Below are 27,622 nucleotides of genomic sequence, written 5' to 3' on the forward strand. Positions count from 1 at the left end.
TTGAATTATACATTGATACTAATGATAGGCTTCCATTTGAAACTTCTCGGAGATCATCTTTTATTGATGCCCTCCCAAAGCTGTATTGAAGCCCGACAGAGAAGCACGCACAGACACAGACACAGGCACACACACAAACACCCATGCAGACAGGCAAGCAGACATGCACAGAGGCGCATGCACACACACATGCACACGCACATGCACACACACACACACACACACACACACACACACACACACACACACACACACACACACACACACACACAAATGTGCACCAGGCCTTGACAGTCTACTGCTTGCTGTTTCAGGCAGAAGAGGAGCAGAAGGGAAGACAGGAGGAGGAGGCAGCACGCAGACAGGCAGCAGAACTGGAAGAATTTGAGCGTCTGCAGAAAGGTCGGCGCAAAAAGCCACGCAAACACCGGGAGGAGATTGTGCAGGAAACTTTCTGGCAGAGCCACAAGAAGATTGTTGTTGTGTCAGCCTCAGTACTAGTCTTGGGTCTCTTTGTCTCCTATTTGTTCATGACTTGAGAGACAGAGCCACAAGGAGATTATTGTTGTGTCAGCCTCAGTACTAGTCTTGGGTCTCTTTGTCTCCTATTTGTTCATGACTTGAGAGACAGAGCCACAAGGAGATTATTGTTGTGTCAGCCTCAGTACTAGCCTTGGGTCTCTTTGTCTCCTATTTGTTCATGACTTGAGAGACAGAGCCACAAGAAGATGGTTGTTGTGTCAGCCTCAGTACTAGTCTTGGGTCTCTTTGTCTCCTATTTGTTCATGACTTGAGAGACAGAGCCACAAGAAGATGGTTGTTGTGTCAGCCTCAGTACTAGTCTTGGGTCTCTTTGTCTCCTATCTATTTATAAGCTGAGAGACCCCTATGGTTTCAGACGTTTTGGTTTTCTTCATTTCCTATTTATTCAAGACCTGAGAGGCCCTTGTTTTAAACGCTTGGGCTCTTTTCATTGTGCATGTGTTGTATTAATTGTTGTTACACAAGTACTGTATGCAAGAGTATTTGTTGGAAGAAAGGAATTAATTGCTCTTTGATTAAATTTTGTATTTTGTGGGGTGTTTTTTCCCTTTTTTTGTTTGTTTTGTTGTTGTTGGTGGTGTATTTCTTTTGAAAACTGATCCATTTTGGGGAGTAAAGGCAGTGGGTGTGTAGCTTTAAAAAAAAAGTTAAAACATGTTTCTTGACTTATTTTTAGGTCTGTCTTGACATTCCAGTTAATCATATTCCAGTGATACAATTACATTTGTTCATCTCTGTGCATGTACATAGTGATGCTCTGTCTGCCTTAGAATGTGACATGCATTCATTATTTCATGAACAATCAATCAATCAATCAATGAGGCTTATATCGCGCATATTCCGTGGGTACAGTTCTAGGCGCTCTGCAGTGATGCCGTGTGAGATGAAATTTTATACGGCCAGTAGATTGCAGCCATGTCGGTGCATATTTACCTTTCACGGCCTTATTCCAAGTCACACGGGTATGGTAGACAATTATTAACTGTGCCTAAGCAATTTTGCCAGGAAAGACCCTTTTGTCAATCGTGGGATCTTTAACGTGCACACCCAATGTAGTATACACGGGGGGTGGTTCGGACACCGAAGAGAGTCTGCACACAAAGTTGACTCTGTGAAATAAATTTCCGCCGAACCTGGGATCAAACTCGCGCTGACAGCGGCCAACTGAATACAAATCCAGCGCGCTACCAACTGAGCTATATCCCCGCCCCAACAGAATTGTATCATCAATTAACAATTGCAATGTTTTAGGTGTAGGCATGGTTTCAGTTGTAAGGAATTCAGATTCAATCCTAAAAGTTAGACTTTACAAAACAACCACAACTGTCAACTGACATATTTTTCATTATATTAGAAATGGTAAACTGTTTCAAGTCTAGTGTTTAGGATGGAATCAGAAATGTAGTCACTTTAGAGGTTCCATTGTACATTGTTGAGGACGGGGGGAGGGGGTGTCCCCTGTACATTGTTGTTTGATGTGTTAGACTGATATGAATAGAAGATAATACAAGTTTGAGGAGTAAGCAGCGAGTGTGGTGTGTAAGTGTGTAAATTGTGATACAAGTAGTTTTGATGAAGGAGATCCGTTTCCGTCAAAAATGGAATATCAAGTAGGCGAGATTTGCATGCGCCAAAAAATCAAATTTGATTTTGACATGCCTCAGACTAGGAGGAACTGCGTGTCTTTGTCACTTTGGTGATACATGTACTGCATGATTTCCACATGGTTTAGCTGACCGAAAGTACATGTCTCTGGCTCTGTTTGTAGAAAGGTCAATGAGAGAGTAAGCATATATTCTCTTCTTACATTGCCTTTGGTATGACTTGTACAGTGTTGTTTGGAAATCAAAAGGCTCTAGTCTAGACTGATGAATGCATGGTTGAACTGCTAAATTAAGAATGGCCAACTTTTCAAGTCTAGTGGAATCTGAAATCTGTAGAGTAGGTAAACTCTCTCTCAGGACAGGACTGTATGATATCTTATACTTATCCTTCAACCTCTATAGCGCTGGCAATAAGACAGTAGTCGGGACAGATTTGCAATGTTTATGAGCTTTTTTTGTTGGAGTTGTTATTATGTTGTGGGTACTTGCTTTTAACACTCACAGGGCCATTTGTTACAGAGATGGTGATTCTGTTCGCCAAATGGAAGAAAAACGTAAACAACTGTTTTTAATCACCAAGCCATAATAGGTAGCCGTATTCTGTCTTCAGCTTATCATGAAGGATTGACAAGTGGTGCTGTTGTGGATAGAAATATGCGGTCTTGTTGAGAGGGTGGTCTTGATAATGGGGAGACATTGTGAGCGCTGTCAGCGTGTACAGCTGATGAATGCTCTTAGTTTGACTCTTTTGCAAGATATAAATTGGCTGTTTGGCGGTTCCGCTCATTGGACATTTTGTGTAAAGATAGCTTTGTATGCATTTGAGCCATATTGCTGTGCAAAATAGTTATCTTTTGTTTTACGCAAGTCACTCAAAGTCGGCGGGATCGGTGTAGTTTTATATTCTGTGTCAGGTTGTACTCTTTCAGGTTCAATACAAAGTTTTTTCTGTTTGTTTGGCACTACAATCACAAGCCAAAATTCAGAGTTTGCAAAATTAATGTTCTAGTCATTCAAAACCGTTCTGCTGAGGAGTATCTCTGCAACAACACAGCGTTACCCCGGTCTGGATTTGATGCAAAACTGGTGCATGGAAACGGTGTCAGAACATATGTCCATGACAACTGTTGTAGCGAAAGATTTTTGTGTAGTGGTGCAGATTTTAATACGTGTTATGATTCGTTGAGTGTGTAGAGTAAAATGATTGAATATATATGCCTTGTTACATCGAGTCTCAAAACTTGTTCCATTGCCTTTCAAATCAAAAGTGAGAGCGTATTTGTACGTCACTTGTGCCAAAGGATGAGTAGCAGAACTCAAAGTTCTTCAGCATAAGAAACATGGACATGTGATCATCATTTTTTTCCCTTTTAATCTGTTATTTATTTATTTTTGTCGGTACAATGTTACGTATGTGCAGGGATGATTGTAAGATTAATTTTGTTAGGCAAATTAGAAGTGTTGAGTAAATATCCGAAGTTTGAAGCATGTTCAAACTTTTTTTTTTTTAATTCAATTTCCAAATATGCTGTTAAGATTTATTTAGGCTGGGAATTTTGTGTGTGTATGACCTTTGCATGCTTTATGAAATGGGTAGTTTGGGGGGAATTGCTACTCTTCTAATGTTGATCAATCAATCAATAGGAGGCTTATATCGCGCATATTCCGTGGGTAGAGTTCTAGGAGCTCTGCAATGATGCCGTGTGAGATGAAATGTTATACGGCCAGTAGATTGCAGCCATTTCGGCGCATATTTACCTTTCACGGCCTATTATTCCCAGTCACACGGGTATAGGTAGACAATTATTAACTGTGCCTAAGCAATTTTGCCAGGAAAGACCCTTTTGTCAATCGTGGGATCTTTAATGTGCACACCCCAATGTAGTGTACACGGGGGGGAGGGGGGGGGGGGGTGTTCGGACACCGAGGAGAGTCTGCACACCAAGTTGACTCTGAGAAATAAATGAATGTGGGTTTGAACTCACGCTGACAGTGGCCAACTGAATACAAATCCAGCGCGCTACCAACTGAGCTATATCCCCGCCCCTATAAAGTCAAAATAAAGTGTTGTCTGTATGTACATGTTCTCAAGTTTTGTGAAAGTTAGGACACAGTGCTTGGATGGAATGTTAGTATTGCAAAAGTGTGTATCAGGTGTTTGACTTTCTTGCCATGGCTATATAATTTTTGCCTTCTGCAGTTTTAGTTGACCTTAAATTTAAATTCCTTCCCGTGTAATCGATTATGCCCACCATCTCTGACCTGTCCAGGCTTATAATATGAGATAAAAGGAATCCCTCTGCATGGAAAAATACAAAAAAATCAACAGTCTTTATGCTTCTGTGCAGGATGTTTATTATTTATTTTTAATGAATTCATTTTGTAACCGACACCTGCAAAATTAATTCATCACAAAAGTCGGCCTGTCTAAGTAGGAATTTATAATTTTCTTGAATGTTTGTTGAGCGAGAGCAGCAGTTAATTTTGGAGTCATGTAACGTGTGAGCATTTGCTTTTAGAATACTGTATGTTCGATCGGAGATCAATCAATCAATATGAGGCTTATATCGCGCGTATTCCGTGGGTACAGTTCTAAGCGCAGGGATTTATTTATTTTTATTTTATTTTTATTTTATGCAATTTATATCGCGCACATATTCAAGGCGCAGGGATTTATTTATGCCGTTTGAGATGGAATTTTTTTTTACACAATACATCACGCATTCACATCGGCCAGCAGATCGCAGCCATTTCGGCGCATATACTACTTTTCACGGCCTATTATTCCAAGTCACACGGGTATTTTGGTGGACATTTTTATCTATGCCTATACAATTTTGCCAGGAAAGACCCTTTTGTCAATCGTGGGATCTTTAACGTGCACACCCCAATGTAGTGTACACGAAGGGACCTCGGTTTTTCATCTCATCCGAAAGACTAGCACTTGAACCCACCACCTAGGTTAGGAAAGGGGGGAGAAAATTGCTAACGCCCTGACCCAGGGTCGAACTCACGAGCAACCTCTCGCTTCCGAGCGCAAGTGCGTTACCACTCGGCCACCCAGTCCTGATATGCACTTATCCCATGTAAAAAACTGAACAGATCTGTAATGGTTTACACAGTAAGGATGATGCATGTAGAATGTACATCAAAGTCAAGCTCAATCATCCATCCACACTCACATTCTCATTTAAATGCTTCTAGGTACATTACTGCTTCAGCAAGTAACAATTTCAAATTTTTTTTATTAATGGGCAAAGTGAAGAAAACAATTCAGAAGAAAACATGAATCCATCACAAAAAGGAATTGCCAAAATAATGTGTATTTTGAGACCAGCTATAAAAGTGGTGAATAGAAAACGAATATAAATAGTCCCAGAGAGACACACACTCTCACCAGTGAATTGCTGCCTGAAGTTAATGAACCACGTCTCAAAAAATCAAAATCAATATCTAACATGTAAAACAATTATGTGATGTTCACTCCTCTAAATAGAAACACCACTATCTAACGAACATCTGTGTGCATGTGTGTGTGTGTGTGTGTGAGTTGTCTGCAATGAAATTTCAGCTGAGTACAGCATCAGATTCAGATTTGAACAGCGCTAGGTAAACCACATAATTTATGTGTGTGTGCGCGCAGGCTTGTGTGTGTGTGTGTGTTATCAACAGATTCATATTCGAAGATATTTAATTGAAGACGGTATCAACGGATTGTGAACAATTTCTAGTAGCCTAACAGTCGATGGAGAGATCGATGACCAAGGCGCCAGCTGTCTCGGTTAACCCCATACAGTCACTTGATTTTCTGACAGAAACATCCCTCTTGGGGAGGTGGTGTTTGGAGGAACTAAAGCCGCCATCACGGGTGTTTCTGCCCCTGAAACACATCATTTATGCATACCTGTATCAAGGTGTAATAACAAAACAAAAAAACACACGATCTAACAAGAACACACATACAATACATGCGCATTCACATGCACATGCACACACTCACGTGCACACACACACACACACACACACACACACAATAAACAATATTCTTATTTCTTATTATTCTTATTCTTCACACACACACACACAGGGGAAGTTTTACAGCATTTAAAGAAAAATATTTCACAATAAACAATCATTGTGACTTTTAAAAACTTTAATTATAATGATAATAATGATATTGCTATGGTTCCAACACTTTACAATACTATTAATACAACATACATACACAAATACACAATAATATTTACCTTGGTCGATTGTTTTGCTCCCTTTGTGGCTTGACATGTCAGTGTCAACATACCCAGGATCACACTGAAGAAAAATAAATGTCTTGAACGTTTAAAAAGATAATTTGAGCAGCCACATTGTCTATGATTCATGTTAATAACGACGAAAGGTGTGTCATATGAACATATCTTTTTCGTGTTGACTAGGCATGTTTGTGATTAAATTTAAAGAACCAGGAACGCAGTGCAGTACAAGGGCGGATCTGGGGGGGGGGGGGGGGTTACATGGGTTACGTAACCCCACCCCCACCCCCCCCAAAAAGAGGTAATTTATTGGCTCAGGATGCACCAGATAGCTCTATTTTGCTTCTTTGGATAAAAAAAATTTCCGGGGGGGCATGACCCCGGACCCCCCTAGAGGCTTAGGCGCCTTCGGCGCTGTCAACTTGTACCTTCGCAGTCATTTTGTAACCCCCCCTCCAAAGTGAATTGATCTGCTCTTGCAGTACAGCACAGTCTGACTGTCATGGCTGTCACAGTCTTATGGTAACCATTGGGCTGACCATCTCAGATCTGACCAGGCATTTACATGAGACAAGACAATCCTTCCATTTGCACACACACACCAAAATAGTCAACATCCTTACAAGTTACAGCTTTAATTCTGTGCAGAGTGGGAATTTTTTGTTTTTCTTAGAATTCCAACACTGTGCACAAAGCAGTCTGGCTGTTGATTGTGGTATGTATGCAAGCGGAGGGAAGGTTTTATCCCATATAAAAGTCGGGGCAGATCTGAGATAGTGCTGAGCAGAACTGTTTTCACGGAAAGGACTGTGCCTTTATATAATGACGCAGTCCCCAAACACTACTATAGATGCGCATAAATGTTAAAAATCTTCAGATTCATTCTTTTTACAAGATGATATTTGATTTGATTCACAGTTACGTGCCTTATTTTTTGTTAGTTTCACCAGCACTTAATTAGCACCTGAAATGAAATACGTAATGTAATGTAAATGTGTTGCACATTTAGATTTAACCAAAAGCACATTCCTTTACTTTAGTGGCTTGTTATGGAATTTATTCACAATCTGATTCTGCTCATAAAGCAGTCAGGATGTTGATTTTTTGCTGATTGTCAAAAAGTAGGATTCACAGCGTCTTTCCAACAATTAAGGGAGCTAGGATGACAACAACCACAACAACTACAACAGCAGCAGCTGCAGTAGCAGCAGCAACAACAACAACAGCAGCAGCAACTATAACAACAGCAACAAACAAACAAACAACAACAACAACAACAAACAAACAAACAAGCCAAAAAACCAACAACATACATACAAACAAACACACAAACAAACAAACTAACAAGCAAACAACATCAACACAGAAAGAAACATTGGTCAAACACTTGAAGACTCACAGCATTGACGACGATGTCTTCTCTCTTCTCAGCGTCCAAGCAGCGTTGGTGCACCATGCTCATGACAGTGACACCGATCTTGCTCACCCCGTACGCCGAGTTAGGCCAGCCGGCTGCTTCGTGCTTTCCCTCCTTGGCCAGACTGACAACAGAGCAGATCAGTGTTACGTCAGTGAATGAACCTGTAATGCGAGTGCCATCTGATATCAGGACACCTAAAAGTAAAGGACATCTCTTAGTGAAGGACACCTCCCAGTAAAAGACACCTCATTGTAAAGGACATCCCCCAGTAAAGAAAACCTACCAGTAAAAGCCACCTCATTGTAAACGGCACCTCCCAATTAAGGAAACCTCCCAGTATAGGACATCTCCTAATTAAGGACACTTCTCAGTAAAGTACACCCCAAGCTAAGGACAATTCCCAGCAAAGGACACTTGGCAATCAAGGATATCTCTAGTTAGGGATACCTTCAAGGAAAAAACACCTCTTCGTAAAGGACACCTCACTATTCAGGATACCTCCCAGTAAAGAAACACCTCACAGTATAAGACACCTTGTAATTAAAGTTATTTCTCAGTAAAGAACACCTCCCGGTAAATGACATCTCGCAATTCTGGACATCTCTCTAGTAAAGGACATCTCCCAATAATGGACACCGCTCAGTAAAGGCCACCCCCACATAGCCTTTGATAATTTGCCCACAGTTTAAGTCGCTTTTTGTTCAAATTAAAAAAAAAAGTTCTACGTATATTGTACCTGACAAATTCCGCCATCAGCTGCTTCAAGCCTTCAATGGTCAGCTTGGGGTCTTTGAAACGTGTCTGAAGCGGCTCGCTGCATTTCTTGATCGCCATATTGGACACGAAGCTAGAGACGTTGGATACTCTGGAAAAAAACAGGAAAGGGACAACTTGAAATGAATATGATACGACTGATAATTATTATTTGGCTGCATCCAGTTTTGCTGAGAAAATGAAAACGAACCTCTGTCATGTAGTCCGGCTCCGCTGTGTGTGTGTGTGTGTGTGTGTGTGTGTGTGTGTGCGTGGTTGTGTGTGTGTGTGTGCGTGTGTCAGTGTGTGAGTCAGTGTTTCAGTGTGTGTGTGTGTGTGTGTATGTATTGGCGCATGCATGCATGCTTTCAGTTGTGCGTGGCGAGATGCGTGCGTGTTTGCATGTGTGCATGCGCTCTCGCGCGCTCGCACGTGTTCTGTGCTAATTATAAGAAGATAAGACAGTCACCTCGCATGCGGTCTGAGGAGAGGGAACAGTTTTTCTGACGCATTCAGTGTGCTCCCGAAGTTGGTTCCTACAGTTACTACTGCTTGCTCTGCAAACGTTGCCATGGAATCTGCCTGCAGATTAGCAAATGACAACAATTTCAATGACAGTTAATAAAACACAGTGTTGACTTGTTTAATAAATTTCAGCATCTTTTCCACCCGAGTGCTTCTTGTGCATGGTCCCGTGTTGGGAATGTTTTTACCCAAAACCATTAAACCCATTAGGCAGATGTTTCCTGTACAGTGTGTTTTGAATACAAAACCGTGCTTTTGAGAGAGAAATACCTGCCCAATGAGTTTCAGTTATGTATAATTCAGGCAAAAGAGTTTGTTCACATGTGTCATACAGTACACACACAATTCGCGCGCGCGTATGCAGGCACGCACGCACAAACACATACTGGCACACACACACACACACACTGACACCCACACCCACACCCACAAACACAAACACACACACACACTATAACACACACACTAACACACAGACACAGACACACACACAGACACACACGCACACACACGCACACACACGCACACACACACACACACACACACACACACACAGAGCTGAGCGGACTACATGAAAGAGGTTCGTTTTCATTTTCTCAGCAAAACTGGATCGAGCCAAATAATATCAGTCGTACACACACACACACACATACACACACACACGCACGCACACACACATACACACACACACACACACACACTAACACACAGACACTAACACACAGACACACACACAGACACCAGGGCCGGACTACCGGGGGGGGGGGGGGGGGGGCGGGTTATGGGGTTGCGCAACCCCCTCCCCCCCAGTCCTAGCCTAAACATGTACCTCACTTATTTAAAACATTTTTTATTATTGTTTATTTTATGCCGTTTCATGCAAGGAGCGACCATTTTCCTATCTCCACCGGCACGGTTGGCCTAGTGGTAAGGCGTCCGCCCCGTGATCGGGAGGTCGTGGGTTCGAACCCCGGCCGGGTCATACCTAAGACTTTAAAAATTGGCAATCTAGACCCCCATAAGGGGCTCTGCCCCTTGACCCCGCCAGGGGGGACATCCCCCTGGACCACCACTGGCAGCCCACCCACCCCCTCCTCTTAGCCTAGTCCGGCCCTGGACACACACACACACACACATACACACCCCTACACACACACCTACACACGCGCGCGCACACACACACACACACACACACACACACAGACACACACACACACACACACACACACCTTGAACGCAATACCAGCATTGTTAACCAGAATGTCCAGTCCCCCATACTGGCCCTTGAGGAAGTCACGCAGACGGTCAATGGACGCCGGGTCATCGATGTCCAGCTGGTGAAACTTGGGCTTCAGACCTTCACCGGTCAGTGCTTTGAGCGCCTCCTGGCCTCGCCCTTCATCCCTAGCTGATGAGGAACAATTACGGTATGAGTAGGTATAAATCCACCCAAAAAGAATTTTAAAAAGTTGGGCATCGTATGCATGTTTCTATTGTTATTACACACAAAAACAGAAAACAAACAAAATAGTTTTGCAACCAAATACAAATCGTACGAAGTGAGTAACAGTGGGACAATTTTAAGTAATGATGGCATCTCAATCAAACTGGTTTGCACAGGACCTTTACAAGTAAGGATAACATCACAACTAAGTTGTTTGCATAGGACACGTACAAGGATAACATCACCATTAAATTATTGTCATAGGACACTTACAAATAAGGGTAACATCACCATTAAAGCCACAGATGACACGACATTTTGGTGTAAAAACGTGTTTTGGGTTTTCAACATTTTTATGTACTTTGAACACCATAGCATTATTGAGAAACAACATCACTTTTTTTGAGGATGTTTATTGAGAACCTTGAAATATAAAATTTAAAATGTTGGCCAAAGAACCAAATCTTAATTTCCGTGCCATCTCTGCCCTTAAATTGTTAGTATGGGACACTTACAAGTAAGGATGACATCTCCATCAAACTGTTTGCATAGAGCCCTGACAATGGCAAACCCAACTCCTTTGTTCGAACCTGTCACCTGCAGCAGACAAAAATGTTTCTAAATAAAACAGTGCCATGCAAAAAAAGAAACGGCCAAACATGATTTAATGTGCACTACAGATAGATTCACAACAGACAGAAATTTGACATGATTTGAATATATTTGACAGTTATGACCATGATTCAAAAACGTGTGTATGCAAGCCTGCAATTCGACTGAAATCAACCCGCTTTACTGATTCACTTGTACTCAGTTTGTTTGTTTGTTTGTTTGCTTAACGTCCAGCCGACCACGAAGGGCCATATCAGGGCGGTGCTGCTTTGACATATAACTGACGTGCGCCACACACAAGACAGAAGTCGTAGCACAGGCTTCATGTCTCACCCAGTCACATTATTCTGACACCGGACCAACCAGTCCTAGCACTAACCCCATAATGCCAGATGCCAGGCGGAGCAGCCACTAGATTGCCAATTTTAAAGTCTTAGGTATGACCCGGCCGGGGTTCGAACCCACCGTGGCGACCTCCCGACGCCTTACCACTAGGCCAACCGTGCCGGTACTTGTACTCAGTGTTGCTATGCAAAAATATATGCATTATGCGTCAAACCTTAACAAACTATCACTGAGTTATACTGAAATTCCTCTGACAGGAAACATACTTTCTAAGACCAAAAAGCACTGTACTCACGTTAAAATAACGAACACGTAACAAATAGGCCTAACGGCGACGTTTAGAGGTTGAAACGTCGCCGTTATTTGTTCCGTGTTCGTCATTTTAACGCGAGTACAGTGCTTTTTACATTTAGTCAAGTTTTGACTAAATGTTTTAACATAGAAGTTGGAATCGAGACGAGGGTCGTGGTGTATGTGCGTGTGTCTGTGTGTCTGTGTGTGTGTGTGTGTGTGTAGAGCGATTCAGACTAAACTACTGGACCGATCTTTATGAAATTTGACATGAGAGTTCCTGGGTATGAAATCCCCGAACGTTTTTTTCCTTTTTTTGATAAATGTCTTTGATGACGTCATATCCGGCTTTTCGTGAAAGTTGAGGCGGCACTGTCACGCCCTCATTTTTCAACCAAATTGGTTGAAATTTTGGTCAAGTAATCTTCGACGAAGCCCGGGGTTCGGTATTGCATTTCAGCTTGGTGGCTTAAAAATTAATTAATAACTTTGGTCATTAAAAATCGGAAAATTGTACAAAAAAATAAAAATTTATAAAACGATCCAAATTTACGTTTATCTTATTCTCCATCATTTGCTGATTCCAAAAACATATAAATATGTTATATTCGGATTAAAAACGAGCTCTGAAAATTAAATATATAAAAATTATTATCAAAATTAAATTGTCCAAATCAATTTAAAAACACTTTCATCTTATTCCTTGTCGGTTCCTGATTCCAAAAACATATAGATATGATATGTTTGGATTAAAAACACGCTCAGAAAGTTAAAACAAAGAGAGGTACAGAAAAGCGTGCTATCCTTCTTAGCGCAACTACTACCCCGCTCTTCTTGTCAATTTCACTGCCTATGCCGTGAGCGGTGGACTACGAGTATACGGTCTTGCTGCGTTGCATTGCGTTCAGTTTCATTCTGTGAGTTCGACAGCTACTTGACTAAATATTGTATTTTCGCCTTACGCGACTTGTTACATTTAGTCAAGTTTTGACTAAATGTTTTAACATAGAAATCGGAATCGAGACGAGGGTCGTGGCCCGGTGTATGTGTGTATGTGTGTGTGGGTGTGTGTGTGTGTGTGTGTGTGTGTGTGTGTGTGTGTGTGTGTGTGTGTGTGTCTGTCTGTCTGTGCGTGTGTGTGTGTAGAGCGATTCAGACTAAACTACTGGACCGATCTTTATGAAATTTGACGTGAGAGTTCCTGGGAATGATATCCCAGGAAATGTTTTTCATTTTTTCGATAAATACCTTTGATGACGTCATATCCGCCTTTTTGTAAAAGTTGAGGCGGCACTGTCACACCCTCATTTTTCAATCAAATTGATTGAAATTTTGGCCAAGCAATTTTCGACAAAGGCCGGACTTTGGTATTGCATTTCAGCTTGGTGGCTTAAAAACAAATAAATGAGTTTGGTCATTAAAAATCAGAAACTTGTAATTAAAATCATTTTTGTATTAAACGATCCAAAATTACGTTTATCTTATTCTTCATCATTTTCTGATTCAAAAACATATACATATGTTATATTTGGATTAAAAACAAGCTCTGAAAATTAAAAATATGAAAATTATGATTAAAATTAATTTTCCGAAATCGATTTAAAAACAATTTCATCTTATTCCTTGTCGGTCCCTGATTCCAAAAACATATAGATATGATATGTTTGGATTAAAAACAAACTCAGTGAGCTAAAAAGAATAGACATACAGAAAAGCGTGTTATCCTGCTCAGCGCATCCACTACCGCACTATTCTGCATGGCTTGTCGATTTCACTGCCTTTGCCACGAGCGGTGGACTGACGAAACTACGAGTATGTGGTCTTGGTGAAAAAAGCAGTGCGTTCAGTTTCATTCTGTGAGTTCGACAGCTTGACTAAATCAGTAAATGTTGTTATTTCGCCTTACGCGACTTGTTGGTCTTTTTGTTGTTCGCTCTCACGTGCAGTCGCCATTGCCGGTTTATAATACTTTCTAAGCTCAAAAGGAAACTAAAGGAACTATTTTGTTAAAAAGTGAACTCACAACTGCAACCTTTTTTGAAGAAGCCATTCCTGCTTAAGAAAGGTCCAGGGAAACAAATTGACACAAGAATAATACACAGTTCCAAACGATACCGTACAGTGTAGTGAGCTTGCTCCTTCGGTTCTACTGGATTTTATAAGGCTGGAAACATACGGTCACAATGATTCAGCAGTCTTTACTTCTAAGCGTACGTCCCCCGACTGCTATGTAGCCTACACACTTCTTGTATTAGCGGCATGCACTGGCCATATGCACTGAGTAGTAGCCTGAAACACCAAACGCACTCAGTCGGGTTGTCAAGTGTTAATCGATCTTCAGCTATGTGCCGCATTACTGACAATAGGAAAGAGCCGCTCTTTATTTAGTATCAAGTTATTTTGGGGAAATCATCGAGCTTTAAATACATTTAAGCTGAAATCGTGTTTATGATACGCATGAATTCCACGAGTTAGGCTACATATCGATATCACTTACAAAATATGTCCTGTCACTGCCCGGACCGGCAGTTTGTCCTAACGGTGCGCGTGTACATATGCGTTATTATTCATGCGGCGTGTCGACCTCACGGCAAAGCCATTAGGAGCATGTTCCTGGGTTTTACGCCTACTTTAGATGAGATACACAAGAAGAGATGATGTTTCGCTGTACTGATTTATTATTTCTTTTGGCATGAAGTATAGCGGACCTGAAGTTAAATAAACCCAAACTCTGAGTCTTTCGGTAAAAAAAAAACTCAAACAACTTACAACAGCAACTTTGTGGAGGACGCCATATTCAAGATGTCCCCGAAGTGTACACAGAACTGAAAACGACACTCAGTACTGAACTCAAGTTGTTCCTCCTAGTCCTACGTAGATTTGATAAGAGTGGAAACACACACACAATGATTCAGCAGCCTATATATTAAACTTCGCTGCCTATACCTGTGAGCTCAGCAAGTTTACCTACCCTGGAAGGCTTATACTGATAAGCTTTGTACACACACCTTGCATAAATCCTTCCGGGTGGTCAGAAAGCCGCAGTGCACAGTGCGTTCAGTGTTGATCTTTATTTCTGTGAATTACAATGGAAAAATGTCTTTTTGGTTTGTAAACAATTACTCAGACGAAGAAAAGAAAAGAAAACACGAAAGTCCGATAACACAATCAAACCAGAACTTGCTACATGTATTATATACAATCACGGAATGAATAACTTCTGATACAATACCATTAAAACACTGACAAAAAAAAAAGCGTTCTGTGTTTAATGATAGCTGTTTGGGAAAGAACTAAACTTGAATTCATTACATGAAGTGCAATTTATGAATCAGTTTTCGGATCATTTTCGAAGCAGTTCTGCCACGCGGAACGCACCACGAGCAGTTTGTCACAGGTACGCGTGTACTTAGGGTCTCAGTACGGTTAAGGTCAGCAGGTAGGGCTAATTTTCGCACCATAGACAGGTGTAACACTGGCGTGAAGAGAAACTATAATGAGACTATGGATTTTTTTTCAAAACACGACGGTAAGATTTTGTGTGTTGTGTCTCCGCTTTAATGGCCCGGTGCGTTGAACTTGAAAACTGACACTCAGTCAGGGACCTATATTAGATAGGTCTATGCACTCAGTCAAGTGACTGATGCCTAAGTAAGCTATCTGTATTGACGCCGGGCAGTGCCGCTGTGGAAATTAAAGTTACGAGAAGAAGTGAGGAAACTTTTGCATGTTCCAAAGAAAGGTTACTACATTTTGAGTAAAATAAAGCTGTGAATTGAAAATGTCAGATGCCCCTAAGCGTTTTAAACTAAGTTCTGCTTATTAATTGTTTCGTCTTTCAGTGATCATTGAAAAACGTTACTGTGATGAGTAAACCGGCAAAAAATATTGTTTTAAGCTCTCCTGTCGGATAATACTACTACAGTGTATTAGGCAGCAGGGCCGGACCAAATGAGTTGTAAGGGGGGGGGGGGGGGGGTTCCTCCTTTTTTTGGGGGGCAAATCAGTCAGCGAAGTGGCGAAGCCACAAGTGCGCGCCTGCAAAGCAGGCGCGCGAACTAGGGGGGTCCGGGGGCATGCTCCCCCGGAAACTTTTGGAAAAACGGTTAAAATCTGTGCAATCTGGTGCATTCTGGGCCTTGTTTTGAGGGTTAAGAGCAGCATTGTTTTGGTGCTAAAACTAGTAAAAAACAAAAACACTCAAAGCAAGGTACATGCTTTTTCCAGGGGTGGGGTTCCGGAACCCCTGGAACCCCCCCCTGGGTCCGGCCCTGGGCAGTAGCCCTCACCCCAAACCCCCAACCACCCTACTGACCCCACCCTGTGCTGTGTCGAGCGCCTGTGCTATTCCCTTCCAAAGCTCGTCCGAGTCATGTGCCTTTGCACCCAGAAGGGCTGATGCGAGTGACTTCCCTTGACAAGACCCCACGAAGAGTCGGTGGTCTGGAACCACATTCAGTGAAGAAGTTTGAGAATGAGAAAGTGAGAAAGAGCTGTGTCAAAAGAGAAGCGATAGCTGACAAGGTGCAGAAATATAAGTAGTGGTTATAGCGTAGGTACATGCTTTTACTGTGTAAACAGCTACTGCGAAACTGACACAACTAGCGAAAACAGGTATAGGGTTAAGTAAGTTTTGGGTACACAGTCACAGACTCACACACACGCGCTCCTGCGTATCGACAGACAGACACCATACGTTCGCACCCACCCCGCACGCACCGTCACACACACACACGCACACACTCACTCACACACACACACACACACACACACACACACACACACACACACACACCACACACACACACACAGCGTTCACACTTTTCATGTCTGTCAGTGTTTGTTATGTTGCAGACAGTGATGGGACAGTCTCTGGAAAAAGTATGTGAGCTTGAAGCGGCCATAAAACAAGGGCCCGATGCTCTCCCTGTAGTCACAGCATTGCTGAAAGCAGGAGTGTCGGTAAGAATGTTATTTTTTATTTTTACAGTTATTGTATGTACACATACATACCCTTATACAAACTAGTAGCATGCAAACTTATATGCAAGTGCACACAGAGACATACCCCCCCCCCCCCCCCCCCACGGCACACACACACACACATCCCTCTCTCTGCATCTCACTCTATCTCTTTCACAGAAATATAATCAAACTGCATGACAATGCACAGACAATCATTTACAGAGGAAGCCCCCTTTCTAGACCTCGACAAATCTGAGACAATTAGGTCTTAAAAGGAGCAAGTCTTAAAACCGAGGTAAGTTTACAGAGGTTATGATCAGAACATCTCAACCCCCCGCGGGTTAGGGGGAAGAATTTACCCGATGCTCCCCAGCATGTCGTAAGAGGCAACTAACGGATTCTGTTTCTCTTTTTACCCTTGTTAAGTGTTTCTTGTATAGAATATAGTCAATTTTTGTAATGATTTTAGTCAAGCAGTATGTAAGAAATGTTAAGTCCTTTGTACTGGAAACTTGCATTCTCCCAGTAAGGTAATACATTGTACTACGTTGCAAGCCCCTGGAGCAAGTTTTTGATTAGTGCTTTTGTGAACAAGAAACAATTGACAAGTGGCTCTATCCCATCTCCCCCCCCCCCCCCCCCCCCCTCTCCCTGTCGCGATATAACCTTCGTGGTTGAAAACGACGTTAAACACCAAATAAAGAAAAAGAAAGAACATCTCAAAAGTGAAAGTCTTAAAAAGGGGAAAGTCTTAAATGAGGGGGTCTTAGAAGAGAGATTCCACTGTACTTCATTCCTACCTCCTGGCCATACTGCTTGCTTTTCTGTTTTCTTTCTTTTTCCTTTTTTTTGTAAGCACAAATATCTGAACCATGCTAGGGCGAGGAAATAACACAGTTTAAATGCTTCATCATTTATGTTTTTCTTTCTTTATTGTTCAGGCAAATGTTGTGTATAGGCCGATATAACAATTGTCCCGTGCAATCATATAAGTTTTGGTGGAACGGCAACATTTATTTAGGCGACCTAAATATGCTTCATCATTTATGTGGTTTTTTTCTTTATTGTTCAAGCAAGTGCTGGGTATAGGCCAAAATAACATTTCTCCCGTGCCATCATCAAAGCTTTTGTGGAACCACAGAATGTATTTAAGTTACCTAAAAAAGCTTCATCACTTGTGTTTTTACATTTAGTCAAGTTATGACTAAATGTTTTAACATCGAGGGGGGAATCGAGACGAGGGTCGTGGTGTGTGTGTATGTGTGTGTGTGTGTGTGTGTGCGTGCGTATAGAGCGATTCAGACCAAACTACTGGACCGATCTTTATGAAATTTGACATGAAAGTTCCTGGGTATGATATCCCCATACGTTTTTTTCATTTTTTTGATAAATGTCTTTGATGACGTCATATCCGGCTTTTCGTGAAAGTTGAGGCGGCACTGTCACGCCCTCATTTTTCAACCAAATTGGTTGAAATTTTGGTCAAGTATTGTTCGACGAAGCCCGGACTTCGGTATTGCATTTCAGCGTGGTGGCTTAAAAATTAATTAATGACTTTGGTCATTAAAAATCTGAAAATTGTAAAAAAAAAATTTCTTTTATAAAACGATCCAAATTTACGTTCATCTTATTCTCCATCATTTGCTGATTCCAAAAACATATAAATATGTTATATTTGGATTAAAAACAAGCTCTGAAAATTAAATATATAAAAATTATTATCAAAATTAAATTGTCGAAATCAATTTAAAAACACTTTCATCTTATTCCTTGTCAGTTCCTGATTCCAAAAACATATAGATATGATATGTTTGGATTAAAAACACGCTCAGAAAGTTAAAACGAAGAGAGGTACAGAAAAGCGTGCTATCGTTCTCAGCGCAACTACTACCCCGCTCTTCTTGTCAATTTCACTGCCTTTGCCGTGAGCGGTGGACTGACGATGTTACGAGTATACGGTCTTGCTGCGTTGCATTGCGTTTAGTTTCATTCTGTGAGTTCGACAGCTACTTGACTAAATGTTGTATTTTCGCCTTACGCGACTTGTTCTTTTTGTTCAGGCAAGTGCTGCACATGGACCGAGATCTGTTCTCTACTTCGCCATAGAGCACGACTGCACCTCAGCGGCAGAATTGTTACTGGACCATGGAGCTGATGTCAGGAAGGGATATTATACTGGTACAGTGGCACCCCTAGCTCTTGTAAGACTTTCAAAAATCTGAGAAAATCAGGTCTTAAAATGGAGGGAGTCTTAAAATAGGGGTAAAATTACAGAGGTCATGACCAGGAAGTCTGAGAAAACACGGTCTTAAAAGGGAGGGAGTCTTAAATTGGGGGGTCTTAACTCTCTTCATGCCACCGGCGGTAGCGTCCGCCAGCCTTTGTGTCTATACCACTGCACCACCGTCGGTAGCTACCGCCGAGAAAATGTATGTCGTAAACTGGCTCATTTGCATACTGACCTCTAGTACAGCGCATGCGTACTGAATAAGAACGTTTTAACTTCCGCCATTTGTGGTGTAGAGACGTAATGGGCGCTTTTTGGGCAGAGTTGTTAGGCAATAATGACAGCGACGACGATGCTTTTGAAGGATTTTCTTTGGAAGAGGTCGCCGAATCGATGAGGAAACTGCACAAGCGATCAGAGTTTTGCAAGCACCAGAGCCAGAGTCTGATTCCGATGAAGAAGACGACGAAGTGATCGGAGATCCGAAAATCAGTGCTTACGATTGTGACAGGTTACGAGTTCTGTGAGTTTCAACCTTTTTATTTTCGCTGTGTGACCGTGTCGTCTTCTGCTACCCAAGTTTGAGCATCAATGTCTTGTACATTCATTTTGTCATTCTCACAAAAAATTTCAGGGCAATGCAATGAAAACTTTTTTTTTAATGATTTTTTTAATTCGGTAGGTGGTTAGATTACCAATTTCCCCAAAAATACTTGGTTTACAGGTATAGGAAGAGTGTAAAATTACATGGCGTGAGAAGAGTTAAAAGGGGGTTTCCACTGTACAGTAGAACTGCCTGTAAAGACCCTGCAGTTTGAGACCCCCCCTTCTCCATTGATGACCCTTCTTTCTTAGATGTTGTTTTCATAACCTGTGTAAATTTATCTCAATTTAAAGACAACCACCTTTTTAAGACCTTCTATTTTATTTGATAGATTTTTGGATGTCTTAAAGGTGGGGTTTCACTAAAAATGTAATCTTGCTCAGCTTAGAAACTGGCATCTTTAGAAGACTGGCAAACACATCTTACCTCAATCCCCCGCGGGTTAGGGGGAAGAATTTACCCGATGCTCCCCAGCATGTCGTAAGAGGCAACTAACGGATTCTGTTTCTCTTTTTACCCTTGTTAAGTGTTTCTTGTATAGAATATAGTCAATTTTTGTAAAGATTTTAGTCAAGCAGTATGTAAGAAATGTTAAGTCCTTTGTACTGGAAACTTGCATTCTCCCAGTAAGGTAATACATTGTACTACGTTGCAAGCCCCTGGAGCAAATTTTTGATTAGTGCTTTTGTGAACAAGAAACAATTGACAAGTGGCTCTATCCCATCTCCCCCCTTTCCCTGTCGCGATATAACCTTCGTGGTTGAAAACGACGTTAAACACCAAATAAAGAAAGAAAGAATCTTACCTCAATGGTTGCATCGGCGCAGCATTTGATGGAGTAGACGCCTTGATGATTGCAATGCACGCTTTTCTGTTTTCAAGTTTTCAAACTAAACATGTCATCTATTGTGTTCCTTTACGTCTATGTGCAATCATGCGGTATGTGTGTTTGTGTGAGTGTGCGTGTGTGTGTGTTCATGTGTGTGTCTTTGCGACTTTTTTTGGTTGTTTCTGTCTTTGTTTTTTTGTGTCCTTCTTTTAATTTTTTTAATTTCTTTCGGTTCAAGTCTGATGACACCAAGCTGTGGGGCAGCACCCAGGACCTTAGCTGACAGCCCACTTTGTCAGCATCACAGGCCAACGAATTTAGACACAACCATCATCGAACGCTGCAGAAGAAGAAGAAGGTTCAAGTCTGATGATAGCTTTTTACACCAACTTCTTTTTTTTCTTGTGCAGAAACCCCTCTGCACTGTGCGGCTTCACGCGGGAATGTCAGCATCGTTTCCAAGCTGCTGGAACGAGGGGCCCAGGTGAACACCAAGAACCACAACCACTGCACACCTCTGTGGCAAGCCGCCAGCGAAGGACATTACGACGTGGTGCACCTGTTGCTACAGCAACCAGACGTGGATGTTGACTGCCCTTGCGGTGACACTTTTTTGAAACGGTCAGATTTTCTACTGTTGGTTTTCTTCTGTTTCTTCTGGTTTCATGGGATAAAACTCCCATGTACACTCCTTTTTGCACTCTTTTTGAAATGGTCAGATTTTCTACTTTTGTCTTTTTCTTCTTGTTCTTGTTGTTCTTCTTCTTCTGCTTTTATTGGCTAAAACTCCCATGTACACTCCTTTTTGTATGAGTAAGGATTTATGCGTATGACCGTTTTTACCCTGCCATTCAGGCAGCCATATACGCCGATTTTGTGGTCCACCTTTTTCCTTTCGTTTTTTGTTTGTTCGTTCATGGGCTGAAACTCCCACGGCTTTTACGTGTATGACAGTTTTTACCCCGCCATTTAGGCAGCCATACGCCGCTTTCCGAGGAAGCATGCTGGGTATTTTCGTGTTTCTATAACCCACCAAACTCTGACATGGATTACAGGATCTTTTTCGTGCGCACTTGGTCTTGTGCTTGCGTGTACACACGGGGGTGTTCGGACACCAAGGAGAGTGGACATGTGGTCGCTTTCTTGAGGAGGTGGCAAGGGCAGGTTCTACTGTAACAGTGAAAAAAGTTCTGAGCAATAACTAAATACTCCTGTGGATTCAATACAGCAGAACCCCCCTTGTAAGCCCCCCTCCCCCTGTCATTTAAGAGGTCACCATTGAAAGGCCTTGCTCTTCCAGATTTTCTGTTCAAAACCTCTGTACAATTTCCTCCAATATAAGACTCGCTCCTTCTTAAGACCTGTGTTTTTATGGAACATTTTCTATTGAATAATAAATAATAATAATAATAAATGAGCATTTATATAGCGCAACATCATAACTTTACAATTATGCTCTTTGCGCTTAATGACAAGCCTCAGTTATCCCTTTCCTTCTCAGTGCCATTCTGAATGTCTGTATATTTGCAGCAGTTTCCAGTCTTCTCCCTTGGGTGAGGCAGTGTTGCAACAACACGTCAACATCTCTCAGGAACTGTTAAGGAAAGGTGCTGATGCCAATCTTTCTGATATCAAAGGGTAAGCTGACGGTAAAATATACTAAATGTATCTACATTTAAAAAAAAAATTTGTACCAAGTAAACACTATTGCTCACAAGCTTTTGTACATATTTTTGTCAGTTTAACTTTGTTTTCCCTGTCCAGACACACACCACTGCATCATGCAAGTTCTGCTGGGAACCAGGAGTTAGTGAGACTGCTCGTGCAGCACGGCTGTTCCCTGGACTGTGTAGACAAGAGGGGATATACTCCATTGCACACTGCCGTTAGCCACGGCCACCTGTCCGCTGTGAAGACATTACTTGCGGCAGGTGAGTGTTCTTTGAATACAAATGGAACTTACTATGCCATTTCATCTGGATTGGTAAATAGAATTTGAAACCAGGCAAAATATCATGTGGTTTTAACCTTAACCTGATCACGGTTTGGACTACACAGTCCTGATAATGTGGGTCGTATACGACCAATACTTTCCATAGAAGGATTCAATGTAAAAAGTATGGGTCGTACACGACCCATGCCATCCGAATAGGGGTAAATTCTTTATCGACTCTTTGCAGAGTATGGGTCATGTACGACCCACTATGAAGGTTAACTCCTCACTTGTGAATAAGCAAGAATCAAATGCAAAGTGGGTTAATGAATGGTGCGTTTAAAGAAATACATTACAGAACAGTCACAAGGGTGTCAGTGAATTAGTCTTTAAATAAAAGTGAATGGAACAACAACAGATGACCAATAATTAAAGATGAAAGAGGAAGATGAGGGATGAAAACTTAATAGACATCCCTTTTTACATTTAGTCAAGTTTTGACTAAATGTTTTAACATAGAGGGGGAATCGAGACGAGGGTCGTGGTGTGTGTGTCTGTGTCTGTGTCTGTGTCTGTGTCTGTGCGTGTGTGTGTGTAGAGCGATTCAGACCAAGCTACTGGACCGATCTTTATAAAATTTTACATGAGAGTTCCTGGGAATGATATCCCCGGATGTTTTTTTCTTTTTATCGATAAATACCTTTGATGACGTCATATCCGCCTTTTTGTAAAAGTTGAGGCGGCACTGTCGCACCCTCATTTTTCAATCAAATTGATTGAAATTTTGGCCAAGCAATCTTCGACGAAGGCCGGACTTTGGTATTGCATTTCAGCTTGGTGGCTTAAAAATTAATCAATGACTTTGGTCATTAAAAATCTGAAAATTGTAAAATAAAATATTTTTTTTATAAAACGATCCAAGTTTATGTTGATCTTATTCTTCATCATTTTCTGATTCCAAAAACATATAAATATGTTATATTTGGATTAAAAACAAGCTCTGAAAATTAAAAATATAAAAATGATGATCAAAATAAAATTTTCACAATCAATTTAAAAACACTTTCTTCTTATTCCTTGTCGGTTCCTGATTCCAAAAACATATAGATATGATATGTTTGGATTAAAAACACGCTCAGAAAGTTAAAACAAAGAGAGGTACAGAAAAGCGTGCTATCCTTCTCAGCGCAACTACTACCCCGCTCTTCTTGTCAATTTCACTGCCTTTGCCACGAGCGGTGGACTGACGATGCTACGAGTATACGGTCTTGCTGAAAAATTGCATTGCGTTCAGTTTCATTCTGTGAGTTTGACAGCTTGACTAAATGTTGTATTTTCGCCTTACGCGACTTGTTTAATCTTGACATTGGAACGTTAGCAGAGTGCGTCCTTTGTGAGTGATCATACGCTTTGAGCAGGGTCACCCTGCATTTGTGCGTTTATGAAAATCATGTACATATATTATTATTATTATTTTGATGATGATGATGATGATGATGATGATGATGATGATGATGATGATGATATCTATTCATATTATCTGATTATGATTATTTTTTTCATGTTCATTACTAATCACTGGGAAATTTGGGTAGTTTCCTCCCAGTTGAAAGCTAGCAGCAACAAAGTCGCGCTACCCAGGTGTGTACGTGTTTAGGTGTAATCAGCCACCTGCACTTATGGCAGAATGACCAAGGTCTTTTACATGCCACAGTGGTGACACGGGGGTGGAACATGGATACCGTCTCTGAGTTTGCACATAAAGTTGACCGATGTCCGTCCCGGCCGAGGATCCAGTGCTCTACCAACTGAGCTACCGGTCCTCCGGTTTGATTATGATTGTGAATATTATTATTTTTTTTTTAAAAATTTATTTAAATGAGCTACATGTCATTTTTTTCAGGGTGTGACGCCAACATCCCGTGTTCTGGTCGCAATGACTTCACAGCCCTCCATTTTGCTGCCGTCAGAGGTTTCGCTAATATTGCTGCCGCTCTGTGCTCGGTGGACAGTGTCCAGATTGACATTAGAGGCAGAACGTCAGAGACACCTCTGGTTGTAGCATATTGTTGCCTACAAGGCTTGAGCGAACTGACGATAGGTACTGCAAATCAACCGTCGAACGTTGAAGAAGAAGAAGGTAATGCAACTGTGTATGGTGTTGCTGGATGTGGGATTGGGCCTCTGTTCCAAGAAGTGTGTGTGACACGGGGGGATCAGAACCAGGAACGCAACCTCTGGCATAGAGGTTGTACAAGTCCAGGTGATCATAGAAGTCCAGGTGACCATGTCGATGAGAATATGACAAGTCAGGAAGTGGCTGGTGTTGGATGCAGTAATCAGGCCAACTGTACACATTGTGTGGACCAGGCGAGCAAGCCCTCTAAGGGTGACGGTTCTCCGAGCAGCTCAGATTTGAACAGCGCTGTGGGTTTGGTGTGGTCCATGTTTCGTTCCTTGTTTCCCGAGGAGCGGACGCCTCATCTTGACATCCTTCACATCCTCATCAGCAGAGGGGCTGACTTGTGTGTGAAGACTGAGTTTGGCGAGACTCTCACCGTTCATGCTGTGAACAGAGTTCGACTACAGCCCCTACTTATACTGATGTGCCACGGAGCTACCATCGACAAAGAGTTCCTCTCAAAGTGCCTGTCAAATGACGCGGATTTTGTGCATACAAAGTGGAAGCGCCAGTTAATAGAACCTGTGGTTCTGGCTCTGGCTTGGAGCTCCGTCAGATGTCATCGTTTCTTCAGCTCCTTTGCTATCAGGTCACCAACACATGCCTTGGTCACCGACCTCCCTCTGTCAGTGAAGGAGGAACTGGACCAGCCTCTGTCTCTGACACGGCTTTGTCGCAGTGCGGTGCGACACGTTCTCACTCGGAGAACAACTCGCTCCATTGCTCCTCTGGTTGATAAGCTGCCCTTGCCCTACTCCGTGAAGCAGTTTCTTATGCTGTCAGATGTCCTGCAGACACTTGCTGCCAGTAGGGGCTCTGGGATTTTTTAAAACAAGTGTTGATCCAAAAAATGTTACAGTGCCCCTTTTAAGACCTTCCAAAATCTAAGAAAATCAGGTCTTAAAAAGGAGGGAGTCTTAAAATTGGGGTAGATTTACAGGGCTAATCAACAAAAAATGTGAAAAGACAAGGTCTTAAAAAGGAGGAAGTCTTAAATTGGGGGGTCTTAAAAGGGGGGTTCCACTGTACATGCATTGACAGATGCTCAGGCTGACAGGCAGAGCAGTGAAGTCAACTTTAGTGCAGTATTCTGCATTGCTATACTTGCATGTTTTTGTACTTGTACATGCTAAATGAGTTGTTATTTCTGTTGTTAAAATAATTTTTGAATCAAAATATCAAATCATAATAAAACAAGAAATTCCTCCGAGGTAGGAAAAACACCCCCGTCCTTACCATTCTCACTGCCACCAACTGAGAAGGCACTGCTAACAAGTGTGGTTAAAATAAGTTGATTGAGTGGACAAAGAGACAGGCGGAGAAAAAGACAAATCAATATAACTCTTTCTGTAACACCTACTGACCGCATTTTTTGTATAAACCGACTGAGAAGGTTATTTCCCTTTGACCATTAATATGTCCCTCTATAAGTCTCTCAGAACTTTATTACATGCGGAGAGAGAGAGAGAAAGAGACAGACAGAGACAGAGACAGAGACAGAGAGAAAGTCAGAAGTCAGAAGAGAGAAAGTCAAAAGTCAGAAGTCAGAAGTCAGAAGAGAGAAAGTCAGAAGTCAGAAGAGAGAAAGTCAAAAGTCAAAAGTCAGAAGTCAGAATGTAAACACAGGGTCCATTGCGAAAGGGTACGTCGAGGTAGGAAAAACACCCCCGTTGGTCAAAGGGAAATAACCATTCTCACTGCCACCAACTGAGAAGGTTATTTCCCTTTGACCATTAATATGTCACTCTTAATCTTAATCCACCAATAACTCCCTAACCGTGTGTTTGACTGGTCCCAATTTTTGTAAGGACCGTCTCAGGAATGTATAGAACCTGTTCACCAAGTTTGGTGACGATCGGTCCGTTCATTCTTGAGATCTATATGCGAACACAAACACACAAACTCACAAACAAACAAACACATCCAGTGAATCCTATACACACCCCTATACCGGGGGTGTAAAAATTGCAGGCGTGCACACAGGCGGACTGACAGACAACACGCACACACACACACACACACACACACACACACACACACACACACACTCACTCTGTCTTTGCCTCTCATACACTGACCACCCTTCTAACATAGCCATTTTGTGGTCAAAACTTAATAGAAGAGGAAGATTTAATTTCTATAGAAATTGTCAACCCATACCAAAACATTGCTCACAAAACCAGCCAAAACACATATTGAAAGTCAAAGGTAAAAAATCTGCACAAACACGTAACATATTTCAGTTGATGATTAAGAGTTAAACACTGAGCCGCAACAGCAACAACAACAACCGCAACAGTCACACACACATAAAACGAAGATTATCAAATTAAAGAGCAATTAATGTATGGATTAAATAGTGGAACATCGTTCTTTGAGACATAACTTAAATGTCATATTTTGGTCAAAAATACAAAAAGCGATATTTGTAATATGACCAAGAGAAGAAGAGCATTCTGTTTGATAATGTAGAATCATTCTTATCACCAAATAAATCCATTAAGAATGGATGGCCAGCCCAACCAGGCAGTCTAATCATATATTCAACCATATGCCATCAAAAGCACAACATTAAAACAATTTGTGCCAGTTATTGGGTTGTGTGTGCTGAGCCACTGTGTTCATTCTGGCATGTCATGTCTGACAGTGTGTGTGTGTGTGTGTGTGTGTGTGTGTGTGTGTGTGTGTGTGTGTGTGTGTGTGTGTGTGTGTGTTTGTCTGTGTGTGTGTGTGTGTGTTTGTCTGTGTGTGTGTGTGTGTGTGTGTGTGTGTGTGTGTGTGTGTGTGTGTGTGTTTGTGTCTGTGTATGTGTTCTGCGCGAAGTTAGAATCCGGTTTCATTCTAGAATGGACCGGGTCCAGGTTGGAATTCTTACCCTGCGCAAGTACAGGGGTGCCATTCTAGAATGAAACCCTTGTTGCTGGTCCATTCTAGAATCGGCCGTGCGCAAGGTTGGAATTTGGGTCCAAGTTGGAATAGTCATTTCAGTTAGACTATCACACAGCCAAAGCCACAAATGTGGATTTTCTGTTTGTTTTTGTTTTTTGTGTGTTTGGTTGGGTTTTTTTTGTGGTTTTTTTACACTTTACTCAAAG

At 41.7% G+C, this 27,622-nt stretch overlaps 3 protein-coding genes across 7 annotated transcripts in view; 2 read left to right on the forward strand and 1 right to left on the reverse strand.

Annotated features, from left to right (window-relative positions):
- The window catches only part of LOC138968707 (NF-X1-type zinc finger protein NFXL1-like), a 30,145-nt gene extending 25,578 nt beyond the window's left edge, over window positions 1-4,567 (forward strand). For all 3 annotated transcript variants that reach the window (XM_070341320.1, XM_070341318.1, XM_070341319.1), the window contains exon 19: window positions 315-4,567. In XM_070341320.1, coding sequence (XP_070197421.1) covers window positions 315-539 — 225 coding nt within the window. In that variant the 3' untranslated portion in view covers window positions 540-4,567. The remainder of the gene's footprint in view (window positions 1-314) is intronic.
- A 789-nt stretch (window positions 4,568-5,356) lies between these two features.
- On the reverse strand, window positions 5,357-14,059 carry LOC138968712 (carbonyl reductase [NADPH] 1-like). 2 transcript variants are annotated; one of them, XM_070341335.1, is made up of 8 exons: window positions 13,820-14,059; window positions 11,055-11,136; window positions 10,325-10,503; window positions 9,040-9,152; window positions 8,554-8,682; window positions 7,797-7,938; window positions 6,395-6,458; window positions 5,357-6,027 (listed from the first exon to the last, which is right to left on the reverse strand). In XM_070341335.1, the coding sequence occupies exons 1-8, from the start codon at window positions 13,835-13,837 to the stop codon at window positions 5,930-5,932; spliced, it is 825 nt and encodes a 274-aa protein (XP_070197436.1). In that variant the 5' UTR covers window positions 13,838-14,059; the 3' UTR covers window positions 5,357-5,929. The 2 variants fall into 2 exon arrangements, with proteins under 2 accessions (XP_070197436.1, XP_070197435.1); XM_070341334.1 differs by having other exon boundaries at window positions 13,811-14,058.
- Window positions 14,060-16,127: 2,068 nt separating this feature from the next.
- LOC138968713 (serine/threonine-protein phosphatase 6 regulatory ankyrin repeat subunit C-like) lies at window positions 16,128-25,899 on the forward strand. 2 transcript variants are annotated; one of them, XM_070341337.1, is made up of 7 exons: window positions 16,128-16,311; window positions 16,642-16,749; window positions 18,813-18,930; window positions 20,823-21,033; window positions 21,943-22,050; window positions 22,177-22,343; window positions 24,249-25,899. In XM_070341337.1, the coding sequence occupies exons 1-7, from the start codon at window positions 16,186-16,188 to the stop codon at window positions 25,355-25,357; spliced, it is 1,947 nt and encodes a 648-aa protein (XP_070197438.1). In that variant the 5' UTR covers window positions 16,128-16,185; the 3' UTR covers window positions 25,358-25,899. The 2 variants fall into 2 exon arrangements, with proteins under 2 accessions (XP_070197438.1, XP_070197439.1); XM_070341338.1 differs by having other exon boundaries at window positions 16,128-16,269.
- Window positions 25,900-27,622: the final 1,723 nt, after the last annotated feature.

Source organism: Littorina saxatilis, linkage group LG6 (assembly GCF_037325665.1).
Source record: "Littorina saxatilis isolate snail1 linkage group LG6, US_GU_Lsax_2.0, whole genome shotgun sequence".
In the NCBI taxonomy this organism is placed as follows: domain Eukaryota; kingdom Metazoa; phylum Mollusca; class Gastropoda; order Littorinimorpha; family Littorinidae; genus Littorina; species Littorina saxatilis.

Excerpts from the sequence above, each read along its gene's own strand:
- LOC138968712 (XM_070341334.1), bottom strand. The coding sequence starts at position 13,837 with ATGGCTTCTTCAAAAAAGGTTGCAGTT. Across the intron at positions 7,939-8,553 it reads CTGATGGCGGAATTTGTCAG|TCTGGCCAAGGAGGGAAAGC; the intron begins GTACAATATACG and ends CTCTGTTGTCAG. Across the intron at positions 6,459-7,796 it reads AAGACATCGTCGTCAATGCT|TGTGATCCTGGGTATGTTGA; the intron begins GTGAGTCTTCAA and ends ATTTTTCTTCAG.
- LOC138968713 (XM_070341337.1), top strand. The coding sequence starts at position 16,186 with ATGCGAGTGACTTCCCTTGACAAGACCCCACGAAGAGTCGGTGGTCTG. Across the intron at positions 16,750-18,812 it reads TGCTGAAAGCAGGAGTGTCG|GCAAGTGCTGCACATGGACC; the intron begins GTAAGAATGTTA and ends CTTTTTGTTCAG. Across the intron at positions 22,051-22,176 it reads AATCTTTCTGATATCAAAGG|ACACACACCACTGCATCATG; the intron begins GTAAGCTGACGG and ends TTCCCTGTCCAG.